General features: G+C 50.5%; 1 protein-coding gene across 1 annotated transcript in view; it reads right to left on the bottom strand.

The window, feature by feature from the left end:
* DGKK (diacylglycerol kinase kappa) overlaps window positions 1–27,459 on the bottom strand; it is a 138,353-nt gene that overhangs the window by 41,459 nt on the left and 69,435 nt on the right. The window contains exons 2-4 of the mRNA XM_056809327.1: window positions 15,926–16,036; window positions 10,714–10,794; window positions 9,600–9,704 (exon numbers count right to left, since the gene is read on the bottom strand). Of these exons, the coding sequence (XP_056665305.1) occupies window positions 9,600–9,704; window positions 10,714–10,794; window positions 15,926–16,036 (297 nt within the window). The remainder of the gene's footprint in view (window positions 1–9,599; window positions 9,705–10,713; window positions 10,795–15,925; window positions 16,037–27,459) is intronic.

The raw sequence follows: 27,459 nt of genomic DNA, 5'->3' as shown, positions 1-27,459 counted from the left end.
CATTTCCCCTGATACTGCTGCCATCCCGTGTGCCTCATCACCTCACAGCTGGACTTCTGCAGCAACCTTTGGGCTGCTCTCCCTGGCTAGATCCGTTATTTAGAGATCTTTCTGAGCTCTGACCAGCCCTTACCCAATTGATTTCTCTCCAGTGGCTCCCTAGTAGCAGCTCCAGGAGCAAACAGAAAACTCCCTGCTTGGCTTTCAAGCCCGTTATGACCTGCCCCACCCAGTCCTCTGGCCTAGTGACACAGGCCAGCCTCCTTGTGGTCCTCAAGCAAGATGTCTCCCCTCTTTGCTTTGGGCATTTCCCCTGGCTACCCCCATGCCTGTGGAACTCTGTCCTTCTCCTCTTCACTTCTTGGCTTCCCTCAAGTACCAAGATGCCTTTCCTGGTTCTCTTTCATGGCCGAGACTTCCCGCCACTCATTCTGGCCAATTTAAGGGTGTCTGTCAGCTCCCCCCTTAGATTCTTTGGAGCTTCCTGCCTCAGCAAACTCGCTTGACTGCTCATTGCCCAGAATGGCTCCTCTGGTCTCCGCCAGGCCTTATTTTACTAGAAGACATGAGCTACCTTCAGAGGGGTGAGCTCCCAGCCCTCTTTGCTAGCCTCAGAGGCCTGCCCTTGGGGACACAATCGATTTTCAAAATTGAGCCCCCTTACCCACAGCCTCAACACATGGATGGGAACCAGGGGCTCCAGGTCTGCCCTCCCATTCCTCTTTGCCTTTCTCCATCTTCCCCTTCCCTTCCCCAGATTGCCAAGTGAGGCACATTCTTCTCTACTTTCTCTTCCTAACCCTGTGCCAGGGCTCTGTGAGTGGAGCAGTGCAGGCATTGCTCCACCCATCTGCTGGAGGAATCACAGAGAGTGGCTCAAAGCTTGGAAGAAACAATTTGCCCAAGGTCACCCATCTAGCAGGCCCTGAAGGTGAGACTTGAACCCAGATCAGCTGGAGTCTATTCTAACACAGCACGAAGAGTGAATGAGAAGATGGAGGGGAGAAGAGACACAGGGCAGCCCACCAGATCAAGTCTTCTGCTCCACAACTAGGGTTCTTCCTTTCTCCTAGGCCCAGCCCTCCACCCTTCCTCTCCTTTCCCAGGAATTCCACTCCCTCCCTTCCTCCTTCTTTCTCTCCTTCCCTTTCTCCCCACATATCTCTCTTCTCTCCTATCTTCCTCCTTTGCTCCCTCCTTTCTTCTATCTCTGAGTCTCTCTCTCCTTTGCTCCCTCCCCACCATGCCTGCCTCTCTGCCCCTCCAGCCACCTTCTAATATCCTCCTTCCATCTCTCTGCCAGCCTGCTCATTCAGATGGTCTTTTATTCCTGACATTGTGACAGGTGGGTGGGAGGTCTTGGGGTAGGGCTGGGGCCAACCTTCATTGGCCTTGACCTATTCGCTAAGGGTAACAGCCTTCCTGGGTGCCCAGATGACCCGGGCCCAGGCAAACAAGGTTGCTGAATGTTCTGTTACCTCCCCAAATCAGCTGTGTGAACACTACCTGGTACAAGGGCAGGATGGGCCACACAAGCTAGGTGCCCGCCTGCCCAGCCATCTGCCCACCACAGGCTGGGCATTAAACTCAAGGGCTGGCTGCTAGCTGGGAGCTCATCACTGAGGTAGGGCTCAGCATCTGGCCACAACTTGCCCGAATTCCCTCCCCCTTTAGAGGGTATTCAAAATGTAGCCTGGCCCAGGAGAATGGTTATGGCTGGATCCTAGGTGGTAGGACCTAGGGCTGGAATCCCTGCTCTCCCACTTTCTACTGCTGAAGCTCTGCCCCCTCTCTCCCTGGCCTTAGTCAGCGGGTAGGCCCCAAGCTCCAAAGGGTACCAGCAATGGACCTTGCTGACCACCCCCAAATGGCCACAGCTTGGAAGAACGAAAGCCATCACTGCTGCTATCTGGCCATCCTCTCCCGTATGGCCTTATGGCTGGGCAGGAAACCTCCAAAGGCCCAATAATGGCTTCCTCCTAAGATCCCTCCCCTAACACCTGCCAAAGGAGCTGGGGTCTGAGCCTGCCAGGGAGGGGAGAGGGCCAGGCAGGCCAGGCCTTTACTATGTGGCTAAATAAGGCCTATGACGCCTCTCTGGTACTAGAGGCTTGGCAAAATGTGATGTGTAAATTGAACTGAGGCCAGTCAGGGCTCTACCCACTATGCTACAATGTCTCTTTGGCTTTTCTTTGTCCATCTCTTCAAGGCTTACAAAGAGCTCACCTCCCAGGGAGGCAGGTAGCTAAAGCTAATGCCAGAGGTAGGAATGGTGACCATCTGATGTGCATGGGTGGCAAGAACATTAACAATACAAAGTCACAGGCCAAAGCAGAGGGCATCTTGCCCAATCCCCTTCCTTACAGAGGAGGAACTGGGAGTCAACAAAGAGGCCACACAGGTAGCAGGGCTGGGATTCCAACACACTCCCAAGCAAGCCTTCAGTAGTGTTATTTCTGTGGGACCACATTGCCTACCACATCACATCTTCCCTGAGTCGGCTGGGGCTCGGACCCTCGGCCTCCTGGAGGAGCCCAGACTGTCTGGAGCCAGCCTGGGCTAGTTTCCCATGCCTCTTTTCCATCTACTATGGGGGGGGGGAGTCAAGGGAACAGCCTGGGAAGGGACACCTGGAGTCCCCACCCCCCCCAGAGCCTGGCCAGCGTGTTGGCCCAGGCATTTAGCTTCCCGAGCATGTTCGGAAAGGAAAGACAGCCTGGAAAAATGGCAGGCTTCACAAGGCTGCTCACATGGCCTTCTTCTAAGCAATGACGAGCCCAAGGTCCCCGGGAGAGGAGCAAGTGATGGATGGAGGGAGGAAAGGTAGGATGGGGGGGTGGCAGGAAACATTTGAATCTTACTCTCATCTGAATTGGCTCAAAGAGGGAAGAACAGCCACACTCAGTTGGGCATAGAAATTGATTACTCTGCAGGGAAGTAGGACAGGAGGGGACAAGAGAAGGGGCAGGGAGAGACTGATAGAAGGGAGGGAAGATTCAGGGAGGGCAGTGGTCAGAAGCAAGGGCACTTTTGAGCAGGGAAAGGAGGGAGAGAGATAGAGAGAGGAAAAGAGAGAGAAGGATAAATGGGAAAAATAAGATGGAGGGAGGGAAACACAATCAGTGTTAATAAATACTACTTAATAACTGAATGCTATGGGATGAGCTCACCTGTCAAACAGAAGCAGATAGCAGAGTAGAGTAAAAACCCAAACCCTGGGGCAGCTGGGTGACTCAGTAGATTGAGAGTCAGGCCTAGAGATGGGAGGTCCTAGGTTCAAATCTGGCCTCAGCCACTTCCTAGCTGTGTGACCCTGGGCAAGTCACTTTACCCCCATTGCCTATCCCTTACCACTCTTCTGCCTTGGAGCCAATACACAGTATTGACTCCAAAACAGAAGGTAAGGGTTTAAAAAATTTTTTTAAACCAAATCCTACCATAGGTTGTTGACAAGAAACATATTTGAAGCAGGGAGACACACACAGAGTAAAAGGTAAGGGGCTGGAGCAGAATCGATTATGCTTCAGTGGAAGTAAAAAAAAGCCAGGGGAGCGATCAGGATCTCAGACAAAACAAAAGCAAAAAGAGATCCAACAAAGAAGATAAGCAGGGGAACTATAGCTTGCTAAAAGATAACCCAGACAAAGAAGCAATAGCAATACTAAACATATACGCACCAAATGGTAGAACCTCCACAGTCTTAAAGGAGAAGTTAAATGAGTTATAGAAGGAAAAAGACAGTAAGCCTCTACTCCTGGGAACCTCAACTTTCCCCTCTCAAAACAAGCTAGATTTAACCCAAAAATAAACAAGAAGTTAAGGAGGTAAACAGAGAAGAGTTAGCTATGAAAGATCTCTGGAGAAAGCTGAATTGCAAACAGAAAGGAATATACCTTTTTCCTCAGCATACATGGCCCCTACACAAGAACTGACCATGTATTAGGGCAGAAAAAGGTCACAACCAAATGCAGGAAAGCAGAAATACTAAATGCATCTTTTCAGATCCTCATGCAATAAAATTACCTTCAATAAAAAGCCTTGGAAACAGATTAAAAATTAGTTGGAAACTAAATCATCTAATCCTAAAGAATGGATGGGTCAAAAAGCAAATCAGAGAAAACAAATCAATAATTTTGCCACTAAAGAGATTAACAAGAATGAGACAATATACCAAAATTTATGGGTTGCAGCCAAAACAATACTTACAGGAAAACTCTCTCTAAATGTTTATAAAATAGAGAAAGAGCAGATCAGTGAATTTGGCATACAACCTAAAAAACTAGAAAAAGTACAAATTTTAAAACCCCAATTAAAGAACAAATTGGACATCCTGAAAATCAAAGGAAAATCAATAAAACTGAAAGTAAGAAAACCACTGAACTAACAAACAATACTAGAAGCTGTTTTTACCAAATAATCAGTATCAAAAATCAAAAGGGTTACGTCACCACCCATGAACAGGAAATTAAAACCATTATTAGGAGCTATTTTGCCCAATTATTTGCCAATAAATCTGACAATTTAAGAAGTGAAAAGGATGAATAATTACCAAAATGTAAATTGCCCAGATGATTAACAGAAGAACAAATAGAATACTGAAATAACCCCATGTCAGAAAAAGAAATTGAACAAGCCATCAAGGAACTCTCTAAGATGAATTCACCAGGGAATTCTACCCGACATTTAAAGAGCAACTAATCCCAATACCACATAAACTATATAGAAAATTAGGTGAGGGAGTCTTATCAAATTCCTTTTAAAAAACAACAATAAAAAACACAGTGCTGATACTTAAACTAGGAAGGGCAAAAACAGAAAAAAAAACTATAGACCAATTTCCCTTATAAATGTGGATGCAAAAATTTTAAATAGAATACTAGCAAGGGAATAAAAAGCAATACATCATAAGGATCACACACCATGATCAGGTGGGATTTCTACCAGGAACACAGGGCTGGTTCAATATTGGGCCCATTTCAATAACAAAACCAACAGAAACCATATGGTTACCTCAATAGATACAGAGAAAGTTTTTGACAAAATATAACACCCATTCCTATTAAATACACTAGAGGGCATAGGAATAAATGGAACTTTCCTTAAAATGATAAGCAACATCAATCTAAGGCCATAAACTAGCATTACCTGTAATGGGGATAAGCTAGCAGCCTTCCCAATAAGATTAGTACACAACATAGTGGTAAATGACTATAGTAACCTAGCATTTGATAAACCCAAGATCCAAATTTTTGGGACAAAAACTCACTATCTGACAAAAACTGCTGGGAAAAATGTGGCAGAAACTAGATATAGACTGACATCTCACACCATACACCAAGAAAAAGCCAAGATGGGTACATGATTTAGATATAAGCAAATTAGAGGAGCATAGAATAGTTTACCTACCTGTCAGATTTATGGAGAAGAAAAGAATTCATGACCAAACAAGAGATGGAGAACATTATGAGATGTGAAATGAATAATTTGGATACATTAAATTAAAAAGGTTTTGCACCCAGAAAAACAGTGTGACTGCGATTAGGAAAAAAAGGCAGAAAATGGAGAGGGGAAGAATTTTTTTTACATCTTTGACAAAGGTCTCATTTCTCAAATATATAGAGAACTGAACCCAATTGAGAAGAATACATGTCATTTCCCATAGGCTAAATTGTCAAAGGGTATAGACAGGCAGCTTTCAGATGAAGGAAACAAAGGTACTGATAGTTATAAATGCTCCAAATCACTACTGATTAGAGAACAGCAAATGAACATAATCCTGAGGTACCACCCATTCACACACACCTAGCAGGGGGTGTAGGAAAATGAGGACATGAATGTGCCGTTGGTAGAGTTGTAAACTGACTCAATGATTCTGGGGAGTAATTTGGAGCCATGCCCAAAGGGCTATCCAATGGTGGGTAGCCTTTGACCCAGCAACATCACTGCTAGGTCTGTATCCCAAAGAGATTTTCTAAGAACAGCTCGCTGCCTAGTGGCTATGAAATGGCCAGCCCGTCTGCCTTTTTCCCGATCTACAGGTATGAACTCCAAGAGGGCCAGCCCCTGGAGGGAGCCCTCCCTCTAGTCCATGTGGAGGGCCACAGCAATGAGGAGGCCATTCTGAGTGTAGAGATGGCGGCCACGTGATAGGGGCACATGGGACAGGGTTTGCTTGATGGCTCAAGCCTCAAGCTTGATATTGCTGAAACGCCAACGGAGAGACAGTTCACTGGCAGCTAAATATTGCTCCCAAATAGATTCAGGCCAGTGGAGCAGCTCCGCAGAGGGATGGGGCGACAGAGTGATGCTGGGACCGTTGGCAGAGAGCAAACTGGTTTCTTTTTCAGGCCTGGGGGTGGGGGTGGGGGGATCCTGCACTGAGCTGAGGAGAGAAAGTGAGGCAGGAATGGGTGGGATAAAATGAGCCAACTCTGTCCAGCATCCTCAGAGGCTCTTGGCGGGCACCAACATTTCTCAATTAGCTTCCAAATACCCCTGTGTACCCTTCTGTGCTGAAAGCAAAGTATGAGAAGATTTGCAGGAAGAGGCCTCATTTTATCCAGGAGAAGGAGGGTGACTGCTGGGGGGGGGTTGGGGGGGGAAGAAGCACCGTCACTCCTGCTGTTGGGGCCTCTTGGAGGCTGGGGAAGGAGGAGGCTAAGGCATGGCAGGAGAGTAAAGCCCAAGGAGTGGGGGGGGGAGGCAGAGATGAGAGTAGGAGGAGAGAAGAGACCTTTTGGGTTAGTGTGTAAACCAGAGGGATGATGCAAACTAGGGGCACCAAGAAGTTGGGGTCTGCTGAAAGCAAATATCCCAGGAAACTCCACTGGAGCAATGCCCCATCATGCCAAGTGCCACTGGCTTGGCGCTGCCCTCAGACTTCCCAGGTGCCCCCACTAGCCTTGCTGCCTGGCTGTGCCCTTGACCCAATTCCTCCCCCTTCATTCAGACCCTTGGCGGTGAAGGCCATTGGCCTCCCTATCCTGGCTCTTTGCCCTGCCCCCCCCCCATGGAGCTTCTTTCCTCAGTCTGAACCCAGGCCTTCCAAGGCCCACCTGGTTCTCTTTCCTCTTTCACTGCCCAAATGCCTTGTACCAGGGGCTTCCACCTCCTGCTTTTACTCACTCAATGCCACAGGGTCCAGGCAAGGCCCAGGGCCCTTCTCCTCCCTCATTCCTTCCCCTTCTTGTCTTGTGTGAAGCACCTGCTATCTCCCCTCTTCCTCTCCCTTTTCCTCCTCCTCCTCCCCGTGGTCCACCATGGTTGGAACGGGGAACCCCTGGCTGCCTCCTGAGCCTAGCTGAGGTGTCCCTCTGCCCCCTCATTTCCTGCCACTACCAAAATAGTAGGTCTCACTTGGGCCTTACGATAATCATCTCCACTGTACAGATGAGAGCATTGAGGCCGAGACAAGCCAGGGATTTGCAGAGCATCACAAAGCTGGTAAGTGGCTGAGGCCCACAGAGGGAAAGATCTCTGCTTCAACTTACCCAGCAAGTCAGTGGAAATGCTGGGATTGGAACCCAGGTCTCCAACCACCCAGCCCAGGGTCCTGCCACCCTCTTTTCTCAGCACCAAGATGGGCATCCAATAGGCATGGCCAGCCGTGCCAGGAACCTGGCACCAGGGGCCACTAGGGGCTGTGCCTGCCATGCTTGAGAGCCTGGGAAGGCTGGAACAACATGACTCTTTCCCATGCTTGGACCCCAGGCTTGGGCTCTGCTTATGAATGAGGCTCTCACAGAAAGATGTGAAAGGGGTCCCCTACGCAATGGGGGTCAAGTAACTTGCCCAGGGTTGCCCAACTAGGAAGTGAGTGAAGTCAGATTTGAACCCAGGACCTCCTGTCTATAGGCCTCTATTGACTGAGCCACCCATGCTCCTCTGAGGTAGAGGAGGTAAAGAACACTGGAACTAACTGGGAGCACAGAAAAGTCTTCTTCCCTTACTAAATGCTACCTGAGCTAAGGCCTGAAGGGAGTGAGGGAGCTTAAGAGACCCAGGTGAGGAGTGAGAGCATTCCAGGCACAGGGGACGAAGGAATGGACAAAGCCATGCCCTATAGAGCTGCTTCAGTGAGACTAGAGTGTGGAAGGGAATAATGTGTCATTAGCTGGAGTCACATGCTGAAGGGTTTTCCTCGCCAAGCAGAGTGTTTTATCCTGGTGTCAATAGGGAGCCCCAGCAACTTCTGGAGCAACAGTGTCCTGGTCAGACTCAAGGAGGATTGGGGATGGGGGGGACAGAAATGTCCAACTGGAAGGCTCTCCTAACTGACCAGGTGAGCAGTGATATGATCATAAATTAGGGGGCCTGAGAGAGGACATGCTGTGGGCTGGTAGAATTATTAACCCATTAGCTGAGAGTCATGGGAGTCTGGCCCTCGGTGAGGCAGGGCAACTAGGTGGCACTACAGGGAATAAAGACTCATCTTCCCAAGTTCAGATCCAGCTTCCTCCTGTGGGCCTCAGTTTCCTCATCTGTAAAATGAGCTGGAGAAGGAAGTGGCAAACCCCAAACGGTTTTGAATTTCAAAAGAGACTCTTACAAACATGAATAATATGGAAAGAGGATTTGGGTGATAATACATGTATGAGCCAGTGGAATTACTTGTCAGCTCCAGGGGGAGGGTGGAGAAGAAGGGAGGGAGAGAACCATGGGAAAATATACTAAAAAAGAGAAAAATTATATTTTTAAAAAGAGAGAAAACCCCACATGGGGTCGTGAAGAATCAGACACGAGTGAAAAATCAATGACTAGATTATAACCAAGAAGGTGCCCAGGAGATGCCACCTGGTATGGCATAGTATAGCACCAGTAACATAGGTGCTGCATCACTGCCACCCCACCTTTTCCAGAGATGTAAAGCCCGGCAGCTACTTGCCCACAGGAGGTGGCGATTGGAGGCATAGGAGCTAGGCTCAAATTGCGAATCCCAATGCTGACACTTCTTAGCTGTGAGACCTTGGGCAAGTGTCTTTCCTCCTCTGTCAATCTCCATGATCCTTCCCAGCTCAAGCTCCCTGTCTGCCTTCCCCCTCTGAGGAGGCACCCGGACTTCTGTCCTTCAGCCTGGTTCCAACTTCAAGGCCACAAAACCCCACAATTTCTCAACATGGCTATACCCAGTTCTTGGTCAACCCATGGGGCCTCTGGAGCTCATCTTCTGGAATGCCCCAACCTGTTGGGCTGAAACTGATTCAGGAGGATTAAACCTCTTTCCCAGTGCGGCCCTGGGTGGGATCCACCTCCACTTGCTACATGGGCAGGCCCTCTCTAGAGTCAAGTGGGGGCTGTCCTCTCACAGGGGCTTCAATGAACCAACTTCCCCTATCTTTGTGAGTGACACCAGAGCAGGCCAGGCTGCCAGCTTGGTAGGCTTCCCAGCCAGCCATGCATAAATGCCCACCCGTGCCTGCCAGGCTGCCCCAGGACACAGGGAAGCGGCCCGGGGCAGCCGGCCAGCCCCCAACCGCCTCTGCTACCTGACCAGATGGCCCCCGTTTCCATCTCATTATTTTCCGGTTAATGCCGTCAATTGGAGATTGGTCCCCAGAGCAAGCTGCTGCTTCTGGCAGCTTCCCGCGCAGCTCCCTTACCTCATTAGCTGCCCACTTCTGGACAGCTTTCAGGGCACTGATCCAATCCTCCATCTCCTTTCGATTCTCTGCACACAGGATGAGCTTTCGGAACGGGGTGATCACCTATGTGAGAAGCCACGGAGGGGTGTCAGCCGGCTCTGTGACCTCAGGGCCCCGGGAATGCTGGGGCCTCCATGAACACTGCCTCCATCTCGAGCTGGACACCAAATGTGGGGGCACCTGCCCCAAACCCCAACTCCTGCCTTGCTCTCCAGTGCCCCCTGTGAGGGTATGTCTAGACCCTTCTTGCTGGCTTGAAGCCACTTGGATGGCACCAGCCTTATCCAGCTAGTGGTCCCCCCCCCCCCAGTGTAGACCAAGGCGAGAGCCTGCCTGGCCAAAGGGTGCCTCAGAAGGGGACAGAGGGGAGTCTGGTCAGCTTGTGACCTTAGTACTCCTCTGCCTGCCACCTTGGCCATTGTTGCTCATACCCTTGTCCCAAAGGCCTACAGGCCTGCGTCACCATGGCTACCACCAGCAGCCCACTTGGTGGGTGTGGAGGGGAGTCAGATGGATCCCTCACTGTAAAGCAGAGCTAGTAGGTGGTGCCAGAGGGTGAGCCCAGCTTAGGCCTGCACAGATTTTCCTCCAGGAAGAGGGAGAAGGCTGGCCCAGCAGCCTTCCCAAAGCTGTGGCAACAAGGCCCCAGCTGAACTCACTTTGCTGTTTCATGTCTTGGGCCCTTGCCAGCTGCAGGTACTCCTGTGTTGTGTCTTTCAAGGGCCCTCTCAGCTCTGACCCTAGTTCTGCTGTTGTGCCATGAGCCATTGATGCCAGCCCCCTAGGAATGTCTTCTCGTCTCTCTGCTAAGATCAAACGTGGAAGCTGGCTTTGCCCACAGTGTGCCCGCGCCCCCCTCCCCACTCTCATCAAGCTTCATTTCTCACCAGGTGGTCCACTGACATGGATGCCACTGTTCTTGACAGTGAGCTCACGAGGCCATCTGCATGGAGGCATGGGTGGGGGGGCTTATCTGCCAGGTTATTTGCAATTTGTGTGCACACACGGCCCTCCAGGGATCGGGGAAAGGGGCAGCCCAAGTGCCCGGCCTCTTGGGGCCAGCCCTGCTTACCGTAAAGCTGTTGTTAACGTTCTTTGTGCTGGTCTCGGCCACGCTGGCATCAGTAAGATCGATCTCATCAAAGATCAGGGACTAGAGGAACAGAAGAGGAAGAGCTCTGCTTAATGAGGCAGGCACCAAGTCGTTAGTGGGCAGCCGGCAGATGGGGCAGCCGAGATGCTCCAGGACCTCTCCACTTGAGTGGCTAGCTCCCAAGCTGTCTGCTCAACATTGCTACACAGCCCGAGACAGAGCCCCTTCCCCAACATCCTCTGTGGGCCAAGAACAACGGGCAAGGGCAGCCCCCGGGGCCCTTTTTGCAACAGATGGCTGGCTGGCAAGATAATGAGACTTGGGAGTGTGGGCCTGAGGAGTTGGGAGGGATGACAGAGGCCCACTGAGTCACTCCCTGGGCTAGCTTGGTAGCTTGGGTCTGAAGCCTTCCAGTGAGGGGGAGCCCAGGGCTGACTTCCCAGGGCAGGAGTGGTCAGGTGGGGACTTGGGCACACAGAGAGGGAGTGAGCTCCCAGTGAAGAGGAGGAAGGGCTGCAGTCAGAGATGGCTTTCGGCCAGCACCAAGCACCCAAGCATCTTCTGGAAGAGCACAGATGCCAGAGGAAAGGGGAAAGGCTCGAACCTGGACACCCCACCAGAGCCAGGTAGAGGCCACTATAGAGGGGAGGAAGGAAAAACAGTCCACTGCTCTGCCCCTTCCCCTTTCCATTCTAAGCCTTGGCAGCATCCCCCGCCTCCGCCACAGCCAGACAGGCACTGAGAGGACCCAGCCTTAGGCAAGTGCCCTCCCTGCCAGGGCCTTGTGTTTTCCTTTGCCAAATGAAGAGCTGGCCAAAGTGAGCTCTAAAGGGCCCTCCTGGCACTACCAGGTTGACTGCAGGCTAGGTACAGCTTTTCCAGGGCAGCCAGGAGCAGGTTTCCTTCTGACTACCTCTGGGGCACAGACAGGGGTGACTTGTTCTGCGGGGAAGGCTAGAAGAGATGGGGGGACCTGTGATGGGCCCAATCTAGCTGGCAGCCTGGAAGGGCAAGAGACAAAGTCCTGCACCTCTAGGGAGAGCAGAGGAAAACCAAAGCTGTGGGCCCTCAGGTGAGAATAAAGCAGCACCCTCCCACCCTCAAGTCTTGACTGAGTGCTGCTGGGGCTTAATATTGTGCTAGGAGTCTCCGGGGGACTCCTGAGGCTGGCACTGCAGCCCCTGCTCTCCTCATTCCCTAGCAGACAGCGCTCTCTGTCTCTGTTCTTTGCCTCTCCTCCCTCTTTCTCATACTTAGCTTGGAGGCACAGGACCAGAGTTCCAATCTCAACTTTGCCTCTCTCGCCCAGGTAACCTTAGGCAAGTCTTTTCCTTTTTCTGGACCTCAGCTTTGACCTGTGTGTGTGAGTGGGGCAGGGGAGGGGGTTGCCACAGGGTGCTCGATGGCCAAGGTCCCTTTGGGCCCTTGAACTCCTGCTAGGAAGTACTCTTATACTGGCAGCTGGGATTTCATGTTTACAAAGAACTATGGGTACCTTCTTCCCCTTTAGCCTCCCAGGAGGTAGAGGAGACCAATCCCCATTCCCAAGCTGCCCAGCCAGTCACTAACTGTCAAGAGGCAAGCCTGGAACCTGGGCCTCCCCCCCACCAGGTCATACTGCCTCCCTTCCCAATGGGATCTTCCCAAAGAGTCACAGAAAGGTGACTGGCTTCTGGAGCAGCTTCCCCTACCCCCCAATCCCAGACTCCTTCAGGTCATTAGATGGCAGGTTTCAGGATGAAAGACACGATTGATGAGATCTTGGCTTGCCTCAATGGCTCACAGGTCGTGACCACAGGCAAGCTACTCTTTACCTGAGCCTCAGTCTCCCCTCGTGGAAAATTATATCCTGCCCCTTCCAAGTGGTAGTGAGAATCAAGGGAGATGCTGCCTGGGAGAATGCTTAGTGACCCTAGAAAACAGGTCAGGTGGGAAGCTCCTTGAGTAATCAGTATTCATGGACTGCTATCACCCTAGGGCCCTCTGCTTCCAGGGCAGCTGCCAGGGAAGGGAGGTCACTGGGTGAGCAGTATGGCCAGAGTTCCTATTCTCTTCCCTTTCTTGGTCTGGAAGCCACAAGGGGAAGGGCCCTGGGGGCTGGGCTTGGCATTGGGGAGACCTGACTTCTACCAAAAGACCTGTGTGGTCTTGGCCACTCGTGTCTCAGTTTCATCATCCCTGCACTGGAAGGGCCAATGACTTGTCAAGAAGACCTGGGTTCCAATCCCACCTCAGATACTGGTTCTGTGCCTCAGTTTCCTCCCCTGTAAAATAGGGCCCAATCAGTGTTGTGATGCTGTTCAAAGGTACTACCTGGACCCCAAAGCTGCTATTAAAGTATGGCAACAATGGGACCTCCCAGAAGCCCCACAGGTTAGGCCTGGATGGGTCAGCCAAGAGAAGGTGGCCCCACCAAAAGTAACTGATCATAGATATGAGACACTTGGTTTGGGAGACATAACAAAGGAAGGCGATGGCAAGGAGCTCCAAGGGGCTTGGAACAGTCCTCCCTCCCAGGCCTCGGGACCTCTCTGGACCCCTTTTCTCGCCCACTTTGTGATTACAGACACATTCATTCGACTCCCAGATTAATGGGCAGAGCCGGCCTGCACTGGGCTGAGCTGGGCTGGGTCAGGCAGACTTGGGAGCATGGAGCTGGGTCTTCAAGGGAGGAGGCAATTTAGAGAGAAAAGAGACCAGAGGGGCCAGGCTCACTGAGGCCAAGAAAGGCCTCACCCATGGCCTTGGGGTGCGGAGAGGGGCCTGCTGGGGAAGACTTTGAATGCCAAGCAAAGGATTGATCAGCTTCCTCTTGCAAACACTGCAGAGCCTGTTGGGAGGCCCTCTGGGCAGGAGGAGGAAGATTCCAGGCTGCTGCCCAAGCCCGCAGCAACCCACATCTCACCTTCATTTCCATCCCAGCATGGGCCAGGCCAGTTCAGCAGCCTCCCTCAGCCAGCTAGTGCAGGCTCAGCTCCTTGGAGGCTACCACCGCCCAGTGCCACCAGGGCAGAGGCCACAAAGATGATGAGGAAGATGACTTCCTCTCCTTCATCTTTTACAGCCTCTTATCAGTTGTCTCATGTGTCCCCTGCACTTCCCACCCAGCCTATTGTGCCAGGCTCCAGCCTCAGCCCCCTCCCTCCAGTCCAGCCTCCACACTCAGCCAGGTTAATCCTTCCCAAATGCCGCTTTTATCCAATCACTCACTTGCCCACAAGCTGGGAAATGGTTCCCTGTTGCTTGGCACAATGAATCTGCCTGACTTGGAAGGTTCTCTGCACAATGGCCACGCCCGAGCGGCCCAGCAGCCAGGCTTCCTGCCTCCTGACATACAGTCATGCTCTAGTCTGGCCCATCTCCCTGTTCCCACCTCTGGGCTTTTGCTCCTGCTGTGTTCCCTCCCCCACCCCCACATGCACACCTGGAATGTCCTCTTCTCTTCTCTCGCCTGCAGGGCTCTACTCCCCCCTCTCCCAGGAAGCCTCCCCCTCGTCCCAGTCCGTACTTATTATCTTCATCTTTTCGCCCTCCTCAGCATTGCTGGCATGGAAAGCTATATACAGGTCTCTCCTTCTTAACAGCGGGCACTGAGAAGGCAGAGAGTGGGTGCTTAACCAAGGAACGGAGAATGCAAGGCTGGCAAGGGCACTGAATGCCATGATCTTATTTCTAAAATATCCAAACAGGATGGATCGAGTAAGATCAAACTTCCTGCGGCAAATATCCATTCCTGTACTGGAGGCCAAGGAATTCTCTCCCTCCATAGGCACTAGACAGGGGACATGTGACCAGGAAAAGGATCGTGGGAAAAGACCCCGAGAGCCCAATGGGCAGCAAGCTCAACATCAGCCAGCAGTGCAGCATGGCAGCTGGGAAAAGCCTTTGGACTGAAGGTCAACAGGACAGCCCTGGTCCAGGCCCGGAAGGTTGGAGGGAAGAATGACAAGCTATCCACAAATGTCACCTGTGAGAGGGGTTGGCCTTGTTCTGCTGCTCTTTGGGGCCCCAGTAGGGAGAGAGCCAGGAGCTCAGGGTGGGATGCTGCAGAGAGGCCTGCTTCACCTGCCGTGAGCAAAGCCTGCTGCCTGCCCATTGGTTTGAGTCACCCAGCAGCCATGGGCCCTCTAGGGAGGTAACAGGAATGCAAAGAGCTAATAACAGCGTGCGTTTCTATTCCAACTATCAGCCTAGTTGATCCTCATTTTACAGAAGAGGAAATCGAGGCAGACAGAGGTGAAGTGATTGGCCAGCATCACACAGCTAGGAAATATGTGGCCAGCCTGCCGGGGTACCTTGGGAGAACCTCCTCTCCTCTAGGGCTAGAGATACAGGACCAAACGCCACTCCTCTGGCTGGCTTTTGGCAGCCTCTGAAGTCATCTGCCACCACCCCAGCATGGGAGGGAGGGGCTCGGCAGTGGGAATTGATGAGAACTGATCGGCTGGGGGTGGCGTTCAACCAGGGGCTTTCTGGCAGGTTTTCTGACCGTATGACTCAGAGGAGGTACCAGGAGGATGTTGGCCATCTCCTGTATATCCTAGTTGGCTTTCTGGCCAGTTCTGAGCCCCAAGCTTCTTTGTGTTGCCTATGTACCCCCTCTTCTGTGGCTGGCTACCTGAGTTAACCACACCCCTCCACCTGCCTATTTCTATAGTGCTGCCCTGCTAGCTGCTCCCCAAGGGCCATCTCCTCTCTCCAGGCCTTTGTGCACATCCAGCCTCTTGGCTTACAATCTCCTGCCTCTTTTCCCTGAGAATTTCTGGCTCTCTTCAAGGCTCAGCTCTGGGGCTCCCTCCTACAGGAAGGCTTCCCTCCTTTCTGCTCCATCTCCCAGATGCATGTTCCTAGCCTTTTCTCAGTTCAATTAGGCCCTATTCTTATCTGGGAGAATGGGGAAGAGAGGGGCCTTGGAGGCAGGCAGTAAGGCCTTAAGTCAAGTTCTGGCTCTGCCATAGACTGGTTGTGTGGTCTGGTGCCCCCGACACCCTGGAAAAATCCCAGGACACAGAGCCATGGGAAAGAGACACCCATGGGCCAGAGCATATATGCCAGCAGTACTGGGTTTTGCCTCTGGGTCCCTAGTGTCTCTTGACTGAACGAGCGAGTCTTCTAGGGACCTGACCATCAGATGGCAGGGTCAAGGATAAACAGGGCAGCAGGAAAAGAGTGGGGGCCGCCCAGCACATACCTTGGAGTCTTTGGCATAGTAGAGTGTCTTTCCTCGAATTCGGACATATCTTCTCTTCCACCTCTGGAAAGAGCTGGTCTGTTTCAGTAAAAATCCTTCCTTCACACTTTTCTGAAAGGCACAGAGATGACAAGCAAGCATGAGTCACCTAGCTGGACCAAGCAGGAGGGGGTCAGGGGGAGCTGACAGTATAGAGGCCCCACCAGAGAGCCAGCCAAACGAGTCTGCCATGAATGAGGTCTTGTCCAAAGACCTCAGAGGGGAATGGCATCCCAAGCTGCTGAAGAGGCCTCGAGGTGCTCGGTCCTGGCCATTTCACTGCCCCCTCACCTCCCGAATCCAAAGCCCCAACCCTAGCTTCTAGCTCTGAGAGGCCTACCCTAAAATGGCTTACCAGAATCCTTAGAGTCTGCTAGGGAAGGGTTATTAATACTGCAACGGGCTGGAGCTCTAGGGAGGGCACCAGACCCTACGGCCCCACTTAGGACACCCTTATTCCTTCCTGGTCTAGCCAAGCTCAGGCCTTGTGGGCCTGGAAAGCAGAGCATGACCAAGAACCCCTTCCCGGAGTGTGATGAGGCCTTGGCCTCTTGTGCTCCAGAGCCCTGAGGGGGAGAAGCTCCGGCTGGGAGTATATGTGCGCGTGGGGGACAGAAGGCAGAATGGGGGAAGCATGGAAAGGAGACGCGCCACACTCCATCTCCATCTCCCCCAGTTGTAGCAAGGCCAGGTATGTGCTAGAACCTCAGTGGCCCACCACGGTTTCAGCTGCTCACTCCTGACACTGAGGCTGCAAAGGCATACCCCACCCGGCCAGGCACCCACTAAGGCCACTCCAGGTACAGGGAGATAAGTGAGACACCCAGAAAGAGCAGACTCACGGGGGCCAGAGAAGAAGAGCAGGGCAGTGGGCAAACTCCATCAACAATGACAGAACAGTTCTTCGGAAGCACAATTTGGTAATGACGGCATTCTCTACCCGCTCTAATCACAGTTTACCCACCCAAGTTGGCTGATAGTAAGAAGCAGCTGCAAAGGAGGATGCAGAGCCAGGGCTGGCACCAGTGTGGGCACAGAGAGGGATGCGTTCAACACTGGCAGCCCTGACCAGGGCCGGGATTGAGGGGGCCCATCGAGAGGCAAGTGGCAAGGTAGCAGCCTCTGAACAACCTCCTTCCTCTGTGTCTCTCAAAGACCCACCTGACCCTGGCTGCTCCGAGGGGACTCCTCCATCAGGCTGAATTCAGTTGGATTCACTGACCTCTGTCTCGCCTGAACATCCTTTTCCCCCTCATCCCACCACATCTACCTATCTGCTGCTCAGCAGGGTGGCCAAATACTGCATCCCAGAGGATCCGAGTTCTAATCCTGAACCTCCCATTTACCAGCTGGTTGAAATGGGCAAAGATGTTCTCCTGTCTGTGACCTCACTTTCTTACTAGTTAAGAGGAAGACCAGGGGTATGAGCAGGAAGCACATTCAATTTGGAGTCAGAGAACCCAAGTTCCAAACCTATGTCTGCTAGCTGGTGCTCCTCACTTCCTTCATCTTATGATGAGGAAGTTCAACGAGAGAGCCTCAGGGGGCTTTTCTAGTTCTCAAGTAGTGATTTCGAACGGTTGCCACCTGGCCCCCTCAGTGAAGGCACCAATCCTTGCCTCCCCACACCCCTCTTTTTCTCTTCTGCACCCTAGAAGCCAACCCATTGGTTGAAGGCAAGAGGAGTCCTGCAGCCTGTCTTGAGTACCCACTAGGGAAACACAAGATGGCTCCACCATGACAACGCTTCAGACAAGGGCCTGGCCCTAACCACTGCTCCGGAGCACTGCTCTGTTCCTCCTTTCTTGTCTCCCTGCCTTGCAGCCATATTGGAGCAAGTCCCCCTGTGAGTTCTAAGGCCCCTTCCAGCCCTCACCCGACAATCAGATTCTCAAGGCTCAGAGGGACCAACTTTGCCCTCTACGCCTTCGCCTAGGCTGTTCCCTCTTCCTCCCAGTCTTGACAACTGCCTAAACTCCCTGCTCTCCTGTCAGCCAAGGGTTGTGGCCAGAACATTGGAGAGCCCCTTGCTCAGGACCCAGGCAGCCTGGCCTCCACGATGCCATCTGGCTCTGGCTCTTTCCTTCCAAAGCTCCTTGTACCCATCCCAGCTCTCTGCAGCAGTCACTCAAACATGCTTTCATTTCTGAGGCAGAAAGGGAGGATTTGAAATCGGGGCTGTGCAGACGCCGTGGCAGGGTCTGCCACACTCCTAGGAAAGGGAAGAAAGCCTGGTTCTGGACTCCAAAGCTCGGGGGCTCTTCCTCCTGGCCAATGACCCAGGCCAGCCTGGGCGTCAACTTCTCTCACAGCCATTCCTGGAACCCAACAACAAGGATAGGAGGCCAACAAGACTAGAAAGACAGCCAAGGAGGGTTGAGGAGGAGGAAGAGGAAGAGGAGAATGGCAGCCATTCTTGCTTCATGATTAGTCCCAGCCTGGACAAGACCACAGGCACACACTAAGAGGTTCTGTGGGTCTCTCTAAGTAAGACAGCATGCACTAGTGCATCCCTCCCCACTGTCACAAGCTCTTTGGTACCCATGAACCCATCAAGGCCTCACAAGAGGTCTTTGAGGCAGGGAGGCTAGAGGACAGAATCCTCAGTTAATAGATAATGAAAGTGAGGCCAAGAAAGATCAAGTGACTTATCCATGGTCACACAACCAGCAGGTAGCATAGAAAAAATTGCACATAGCAGTCAGGTCCTAACCTAAATGGCCTTCCTGCCATACCATGCTGACTACACATAGGTACCCTAAGCCAGGCTTTCTACTGGGAGCAGTGAGGAAACAGGCCCTGCCACACAACCCAGGCACAAGAAATAGCCCAGGCAGCAGCCTTAGAGCACTTTGGAAATGTTCACAATCCTCATTATAAACACCCAGCACGGTGAGAGCCGCTTCTTGCCCTCTCAGTCCTTTCCCGAGAAAACCGCCACGGAGTCACTGTCCAGCTCTTCAGTGGGCATGTATACACATACCCACCCCCACAGACACAACGAGGCTTCCCCAAAGCATCCCATGATCCTTTGCATACTCTGCAGGGCTCTCTGTGCTTAGGAAGCCCACACCACGTTTCCCCTGACCCTCACAGCTCCCTGGGCCCACCAGAAGTGAAGTGGAATAACTTGCTCCAGGCACAGAGCTGGGAAGGGGATGCAAATAAAGGGCAAGAATACACACACGTGCACACACTGTGGGAAGGGGAGAGGGGGAGGCTGGGTCAAAAGAGTCATGCCGTGAAGGCCACTTTACTGCTCTCTCAACATGTAGCAGGTGCTGTGCTAAGTGCTGGGATACAGAAAGAGCCATGACTTAGTGGACGGAGACATCGTGCAAAAGAAAATGAGCCAAGCAAGCTCTGTAGGGCAAACAGGAAACAGTGAACAGAGGGCAGGCTTTCTGGAGAAGGGGGACCCTAGTTCCCACTGGCGCCCAAGATGGCCCCCTTGTTCTTGTTCACAGCCCAGAGAGATGAGCTTTAGAGACCAAGGATGGTGGTTGACTCAAGACAGGTGGCTTGTGTGTCCCAGCCTATGGAACCCACGGATTAGCCAGACAAAGTGGAGGCAGAGAAAGGAATGGGCTACTAAGCTACTGTCAACATGGAATCTAGGAACCCCAACCTTGTGGCCTAGTGAGATCTGGTGAACCCCAAGTTTCAGGACTAGCTTGTAGATTGGAGACCCCAAAGCTTGTCCTTGTTCCCTGTTCCCATGGGAACCTACACTGAAGGGAATCCCAGGCTACTTTCAGACTGAGTGGGAGACCCTTTGGGGAATGACAATCCTGGTTGGGTGAGATAAGCATATGCTAAGGACCTTCTTTGTCTTAAGAAGTCTCCCCTATTGTATTAGAATCTTTCCCAGGAAGATCCACACCTGGGCAGGAACCATCCTTCACTATCTATTGTAAGCAGCCTCTTCTCTTACACCCTAGCCCCTAGCTATGATTCTTTTCCCAAGCTTGATTGTATCCTGTCAGTTTAGTTGGAACCCTCCCATTTTCCTTGTAGCTCTAGTGATATCCATCATCTTTCCTTGTCCCTGGACTCCCCAAATGGTATAGAGGAACCCCAAATTCTCTTGTTCCCTGGAGTCCATCTGGCATGGTGGCCCTCCCAGGGGTCAGTGACGAGGGCAATCTAGTAGTGCTGAACCCCTTTTCCCTTGATTAAAGAGTGATTTTGACTATTTCATAGTTCTGTGTTTTTTCCAGTTGATATTAATGGAGGCCCCAGTGAGATCCAAAGTCCCGGCTGCCTGAGCCATCCTGCTAATTAGGACCCTGAGCTGTGAGGTACCCACACAGTCCATTTGGGGTTGGGTCAGGAGTCTGGTTAGCAGAGGGCCAGGTAAGTGGCTTTCCGAGGTAGGACTTGCATCTCGTGTTTGGGAGTGACTTGCTCTTTAATTAAGGGATTCTTAGTTGGGGGTCTGTGGGGTACACAGCCGCATCGTCCATAGCCACCTGGGCACTATTGGACATGGGTAACAGCTTGTCTGTTGTCCCAAAAAAAGGTGGGGGAAGTCAGCAGCCCAAAGAACCACCTAATGATATGGCCATTTTAAGGTTTGAGAAGATGAGAAGGTAGCAGAGTCTGGCCCCAACGCATATTGGACAACATGGAGTCTGGTTCAACCTGGTTACTATCTCGGAGCTTAATTAGATTTTGGGGGTGTGTGTTGGTGCCTGTGTGAGTGCAGCAGTGTCTATGCTAGAGGTGAGGGCCAGGAGAGCAGTTCAGAAGCATGAGTGGTTGGCTGAAAGCTTTGAATGGGAAGCTGAGCTGGAGTGAGAGAGCCTGAGGGTTCAATTGAGAGTCTGAGTAAGTTGACTAACATAGAGAAAGTTTCTTCATGAATTGAGATGCCTTGGCTTAAGGTTTACATGGTCATAAAGTTTTGAAAAAAAAAAGCTTCTCCTGGAAGCTTAAGAACTGAAGTTCTGGGTTTCTTCTCCATTTTCTGGGGGCTTTTGCTTGTATTATATGACTAATGGATTTCTTAGGTGTAGACTTCACTAATAACTTCAAATGCTGGTGATTTAAAGGTTAGCAAATAATGTCTGAAAGTTGTTAGCAAGGAATTCCTCCCAAAAGCTGAAGAGGCTGGAGCTGCGATCTGGACGAGGGAATATCCAGCAGGAGGCAAAGGGAGGCCCAGAAATTCCTAACTTTAAGGTCTCATTTTTCTTCCCAAAGTTTGGGTCTGGTTAATGTATGAAATATTGTACCAAGTGCATTTAACATTGGTAACAAGGTGCATTTGATTCTAGGCATTAACCTGGCTATTTGAAGTGCTCAAATTTCCCTTTTTAAGCTGTTCATTGTTTTCAAATAACAAGGAGTAAAGAAAGTTCAATTGAGGATGGTCAGCTACAGGCCTGACTGGTCATTGAATTGTTGTAAGTGACAGGAAATATGGGGGAAAAGGCAGCACTTTGAATGGTGGGGAAACCCGAAACATTTTAGACTGGCCAACAAATTCCCTCTCAAGTAGTGGCCAAAGTGGTTCGAGGCCAGGCTAAGGGAAAGGCAAATTTGGAGACAAAGGTAAAATAAGGGAAAAAATAGAAAAAGAAAATTGTCGAGTATTCAGAGTTAAAGGTAACTTTTAAGCTTTCCTAGTAATCCTACGTTTTGTGTCTGGAGAAGAAGGTTATGGGTTTTAGCTTCTGAAAAAGTAAAAGGATCACGAACTATGACCTGATTTGGGGCACTTTGAAGGTCAATTTCCAGAGTGCAACCATTCCAATAGATAAGTTTTTGTCTGAAAAGACCAGCGAATACAGAGAACTAATTTTCCTTTTGAAGTGGAGAGAATTAAAGGTTTTGTGCGCATTATTTCTGATGATCTTTGGCACATGACTGCTAATAAGGGAATTTCTCACCTGGGAAACTCTACAATTTCTAGGAATGGCCTGTATTTGACCCCCCAGTTCTGGAGTGTGAGTGTGGCTGAAGTGATTAAAACCTATGAAAGTTTTACCTCAAGACATTTCCGAGGAGCCCAAAGCCTGGACCAGATTTTCCTGCAGCTTTGAATCTGAAGGATTCCTGAAGAAGACATCTCTAGGAGAAATCCAAAGGAGCCCCAAGATACTGGATCCGGATAAGGATTGTTTCTCATCATTTTCATTGACTAGAAATGTTTCTGTAGCAGACACAAACTGGCCATTTGATTTCCCCTGAAAATTCTATTGCCCCTGAGCCAAGGCCCTTTAAGTAGTAGAGAGCCTAGAAGGGACAGAGCTAGTCCCCAAAGTTAGTCGAAGTGGGAAAGTTTAAGTCGGAGCCTTTTACCTGGTTAAGAGGATGGAAAGGAACATTTGTTCATTGGAGAAGTTGCAGCAGAGATTACAGAGTGCTAGTTTGTCTCAAAGTGGTATCAGAAGAAGTTAGGAAGAAATGATGGAGCCTAGAAATGATCGTTAGTAATACAAGATAAACATTTTAAATCTGGAGCGTGGTTAGAGAGACTTGCCATCTAAGAGTGGATTGTACGGGAAGATAATTGGGAAAAAGAAAAGCGATGGAGGAAATTGGTTATTGATCCAGGCAGTCACAAGGGCAAACGGAAAGGCAGAGTTAGTCAAGTTCTACAGGTGACGGCTGATCATGGCCAATTCTCCCTCGTTTGAAGTTACCTCCCACTTTTTCTCCTAATAGCAAATTTTCCATATGATGAAAGGAGCCTCAGGAAGGCAAGGCATAGACTATGGAAATTGTGGAGGCAGATAGAAATGTTTAGCCATTACGAATGAGTGAGCAAATTCAAAGGGGTCCCTTTTCTTAAAAGGAAGAGTTTGGAGCATAAGGAAAACCTGGCAAAACATCAGTGCCCAAAGGGGGGAGGCCTTGCACATAAGTAGTAGATTCTAAGCAGCAGTTTTAATAAACAAGGTTCAGATAGAACACTGAATGGCTCCCCAGTACCTGTAAAGCTTATACATTTTGGAGCTCCAAGGCAGGAAACAGGGAGATAAGAAGAGAACCTTTGTGACTGGGAATGCTAATCCATTCACCTACAGATTTAGGCAGAAGCTCAATGGTAAATGAGTCCTCATTGCCAGGGAATAAATACTCAGGAGAATGAACTGTGGACCCAAAACTGTCAGGAGAATGATTTTAGCAAATTTTTATCTACAGACTTTACATTAGCTGACTCAGTTGCAACATTGTTTTTCATAGCAGGTAACAGTTAATAGAAGTAAAAAGCCCAAGCTATTCAAGCAGGGTTATGGCTGTTAAGTAGTTAAAGGTGAATGAAAACAGTTTCAAAATCCCTAGCATGCAGCTCAACCTCCCCAAAGGGAGGTGGGGGGTGTCTGAGGCTTTAGAATTAAGGAAAATTAGAAGCATTTTTTATCTTGAGAATTTTTGGAGTTCATTCCAATATTGAAACTTAAAATTTGACTTTAAAAATAGTTTTGAAGCTGAAGTTGCCATGCAGTCATTCTAGTGTGGTTTTGGATTTGGAGGTTATAGAATATCTAGGTAGAATATTACTTGGTGGTAGACAAAATACTAATTTTGGGCCACAAGCAGGAGGTAGTCACTTCCGGATTTACAAAGTCTTGAATAAACTGATGTGGATTCTGTTTCTGGTTTTATACTTCTATAGTTTGTAGGGTTTTTACATTTTGGTAAAGTGAGGCAATCTTTCTGATTAAGCATGTAAATGACCTAATTGTATAATTTGTGAGGAGAAGACATTGCTAGAATATAGAGATGGGATGGCAGATTTAAGGTTAGCAGTGTGGACAATCTTTGTAGTGAGTGAGCATATAGGGAGTTGATCAAGTCCTGTTAAAGAATATGTTCATGGATTTCTCTTAGTTTTCTCTTGCAGCAGCAGTGAAGCTGGCTGATACCAAAGGAGGAGCAAGTCTGCCAGAGAGGAGGCTGAAGGCACCATCAGGACCCACCAGATGTGAAAGACTTAAGACTTTGGGGAATGGGCTCCTGTTTTGATTGTTAGGTTTTTTGCCAAAGGCAGAGGGCATGGGGGATGCCCCCAAATGCCAGTTGCCCAAACCGGTATCCCTGAGCTTTCCCACCATTAGGGGATGGAGTCCAATCCGATATAGCAGTACCCATTTGTCCATTTGTTTGGACAGCCATGTTCGGTCTTGACCAAAAGGGGGGTGGGTATCAACATGGAATCGAGGAACCCCAAACTTGTGGCCTAGGGGGAGCTGGTGAACCCCGGTTTTCAGGACTAGCTTGTAGATTGGAGACCCCAAAGCTTGTCCTTGTTCCTTGTTCCCATGAGAATCCACCCTGAAGAGAATCCCAAGTTAGAAGTTTCAGACTGAGTGGGAGACCCTCAAGGAATGACAATCCTGGTTGGGTGAGATACACCTGTGCCAAGGGCCCTCTTGGTCTCCCCTATTGTATCAGACCTTTCCCCAAGAAGATCCACACCTGGGCAGGGACCAGCCTTCAGTATCCATAGTAAGCAGCCCCTTCTCTTACACCCCAGCCTCTAGCTATGATTCCTTTCCGAAGCTTGATTGTATCCTGTCAGTGTAGTTGGAACCCTCCCATTTTCCCTGTAGCTCTAGTGATGTCCATCATCTTTCCCTGTCCCTGGACTCCCCAAATGGTCTATAGGTTCCCCAAGTTCTTTTGTTCCTCGGAGCCCATCCTGAGTCAGTGGCACTCCCAGGGGTCAGTGACCAGGGCGTCCAGACTCTGTGCAGTCTTGGGGAGCAGCTCTGTTGTCGCAACATAGTAGCGCTGAACCCCTTTCCCTTGATTAAAGAGTGATTCGGACTATTTAATAGTTCTGCGTTTTTTCTAGTTGACACTATCTTTCCATCTTCTCGGGTTGGGACGGAGGAGGAGCTCGCCAAGTGTTTTGGCACCTTACTGAGCTAGAGATAGCTACAATCCCCATTGCATAGATGGGGAAACTGAGCCTCAGAGAGGCTAAGGGTCCCAGAGCTAGGATGTATCAAAGGGAAGCTTTGAACCTAGTTCCTCTCCTCCAGACCTAGCCTAGATATCATGCCAAGGAGAGCCTGGCAGAAGGAGTCGGGAGTTGAAGAGACAGCTTAGGGGGATGTGTGACAGCTGTCAGCAAATAAATATCTGTGACAGGGAGGCAACAATGCCTGGATCCTGGTAGGCACTTAATAAATGCTTGCTCAATAATCCTACAGCCGCTCAACTCGACATGCCCATATGCCGGGTCCTATCCAGAGGGGAACTAGTCTAGCTAAGATCTGGCCTTCCTTGGACAAGCTGCCAACCAGAGCTTTACAGGACTAGCTGCCATCCCCTGCTTGAAGCACTCACCTCTCCACCCTAGGGTGCTCCTCCTTTTTTTGGCCACTCTCCTTATTGTCTCCTCCCCCAGGTTGGCAGGGGTTGCTTTGTACCCATCTGCTGGCAGGACCAAAGTAGCTGTATTTAATTCCTCAGGAGTCAGTGCCTCCATTTCCCTAATCTGCTCAATTGTTCTCTTCTGGTCTTTTTCTGGCACTAAAAAGGGCTGGAAATGGCCAGGAAAGGCCGGCTATCCTGCCTCCTCTTCCCCACAGGAACCAGGGCCTCAGGGCAGGAGGAGGGAGGCATTTGCCTTGTGCACAGGCAGAGCAGGGGAGATGATGGCAGATGCAGCCCAAGCCTGAAAAACCTCTCCCTGCTCAGCGGGGCTTGCCTTCCTCAACCTACCTGCCTTGTATCTCCACTGTTCTCTACAAATGCACCAAAGGGCTAAGGATCTCCAAGCACTGGCTGCATGACCACTTGCCTGTGTCCTTTGGGCTGGGATGGGGAAGAGCCAGAGCTAAGCTGGAGGCCCCTGCTTTATTGATCAATAAAAGAGAAGGGTGGTCCTTTGTGTATATGCAGAGAGGCAGGGGTGGGAAGCTAAGTCAACAGCCCACTTCCAAATACAGGTGCCTTGAGGAAGGCCATATTGGGCCCTGAGTTAAAAGGCAGGAGTCCTGGGTTTGAGTCCTGTGGGAACTCAGCCAAGTTATTTCCCCTTCTCCATAAATACTAAAAGCCCAACCTTGGGGGCTCCTAATAACTGCTCCCTCTTCAATGGCATCCCTACCCTTCCTATCAGCAATACACTTCAGAGCTAGGCCTTCTAGCCATGGGCTGTGATCTTCGCTGTGCCCACTGGGGGCATAGCTGTAGGCTTTCCTCTGCACGCTGGTGAAGCAAGGATGCCCACTACCATCCAATATTGTACTAGAAATGCTAGCAACGGCAATAAGACAAGAAAGGGAGAGGGAAAGAATTAGACCTGGCAACAAGGAAACAAACACTTGCACTTTGCAGATGATATGATGCTGCTATCCATAGAGAACCTCAAGAGGAACAATGGACAACTTCAGCAAAGTTGCAGAATATAAATTAAATCTACACAAACCTTCAGCATTTCTAGTGATCCCCAACAAAGTCCAATGCAGGAAAGAGAAAGAGAAATTCCATTTAAAACAAATGCATACAATAGAAAATCCCTGGGGCTCTCCCTACCAAACAAGCCCAGCAATTACATGAACACAGTCACCAAACACTCTTCACACAAATAAAGTCAGACCTAACCAATTGGAGAAACACTCATTGCACATGGGTAGGCTGAGCCAATATAAATCCAAATGACAATTCTGGTAAACTTATTATTCGCTGTCTTACCGATCAAACCACCAAAAACTGTTTCACAGAGCTAGAAAAAAAGACCAATAAAATTCATCTGGAAGAATGAAAGGCCAAGAATATCAAGGGGATTCATAGAAAAACCCAAAGGAACATGGCCTAGCCATAGCAGATCTCAAGGCACATGGTAAAGTGGTCATCATCAAAACAATCTGGGATTGGCTAAGAAATAGAAGAGTGGATCAATGGAAGAGGTTAGGCAGCCCCTGTGTCTCCCACTTGGCAAGGCCAGCCATGTCTTTACGCTCTTCCTTTCTAGGGGAACCTAACTCCAAGTCTGCCTGAGCTCCAGAGGGCTCGAGCACAGACCAGCAAAGGACTGGCCTGGCCTAGCACCCAGAGGTAACAGGAGCAAGACACAGACTCCTCCTCACTCTCCAGCTCTCTGAGCCAGCCCAAGGCCACCAAACTAAGCAACAGCCAAAATCGAGGCTTCTCCGTTCTCCCTGAGGACCCTGGGTTAGAAGAGCCAGGAGAGGGAGGGAGGGCAGCGGCCCCCTCCCCACCCCAGCAGCTGAGCTGCCCACAGGGTGGCCCTGTCTGTGGACCTCACTCACTCAGCCCTACCCTCACGGCCCATTCCCTTTGGACACTGTAGATATGGTTTCAAAGGACCCCCTCCTGGCTCACCCAGGACCAAGGCCAGTAGCAGCCTTCTCATTTGGTTAGAGGGGGCCCTTCCAGCCCTCACAGCCTAGGGGTATGTTAGAGGATGGCTCCCTAGATGCAAAGGCAAGCCCCAGCAGTAGGCCCCCCTGGCCTGCCCTCCTGCCTTACTCCTTCCCTGCTAAGTTAATGGCTGACAGAGCGAGGGC

This window comes from Monodelphis domestica, chromosome X (genome assembly GCF_027887165.1).
Source record: "Monodelphis domestica isolate mMonDom1 chromosome X, mMonDom1.pri, whole genome shotgun sequence".
NCBI classification, from domain to species: Eukaryota; Metazoa; Chordata; class Mammalia; order Didelphimorphia; family Didelphidae; genus Monodelphis; species Monodelphis domestica.
The sequence above is the reverse complement of the archived record's forward strand: the minus strand, read 5'-3'. Positions and strand labels throughout refer to the sequence as shown.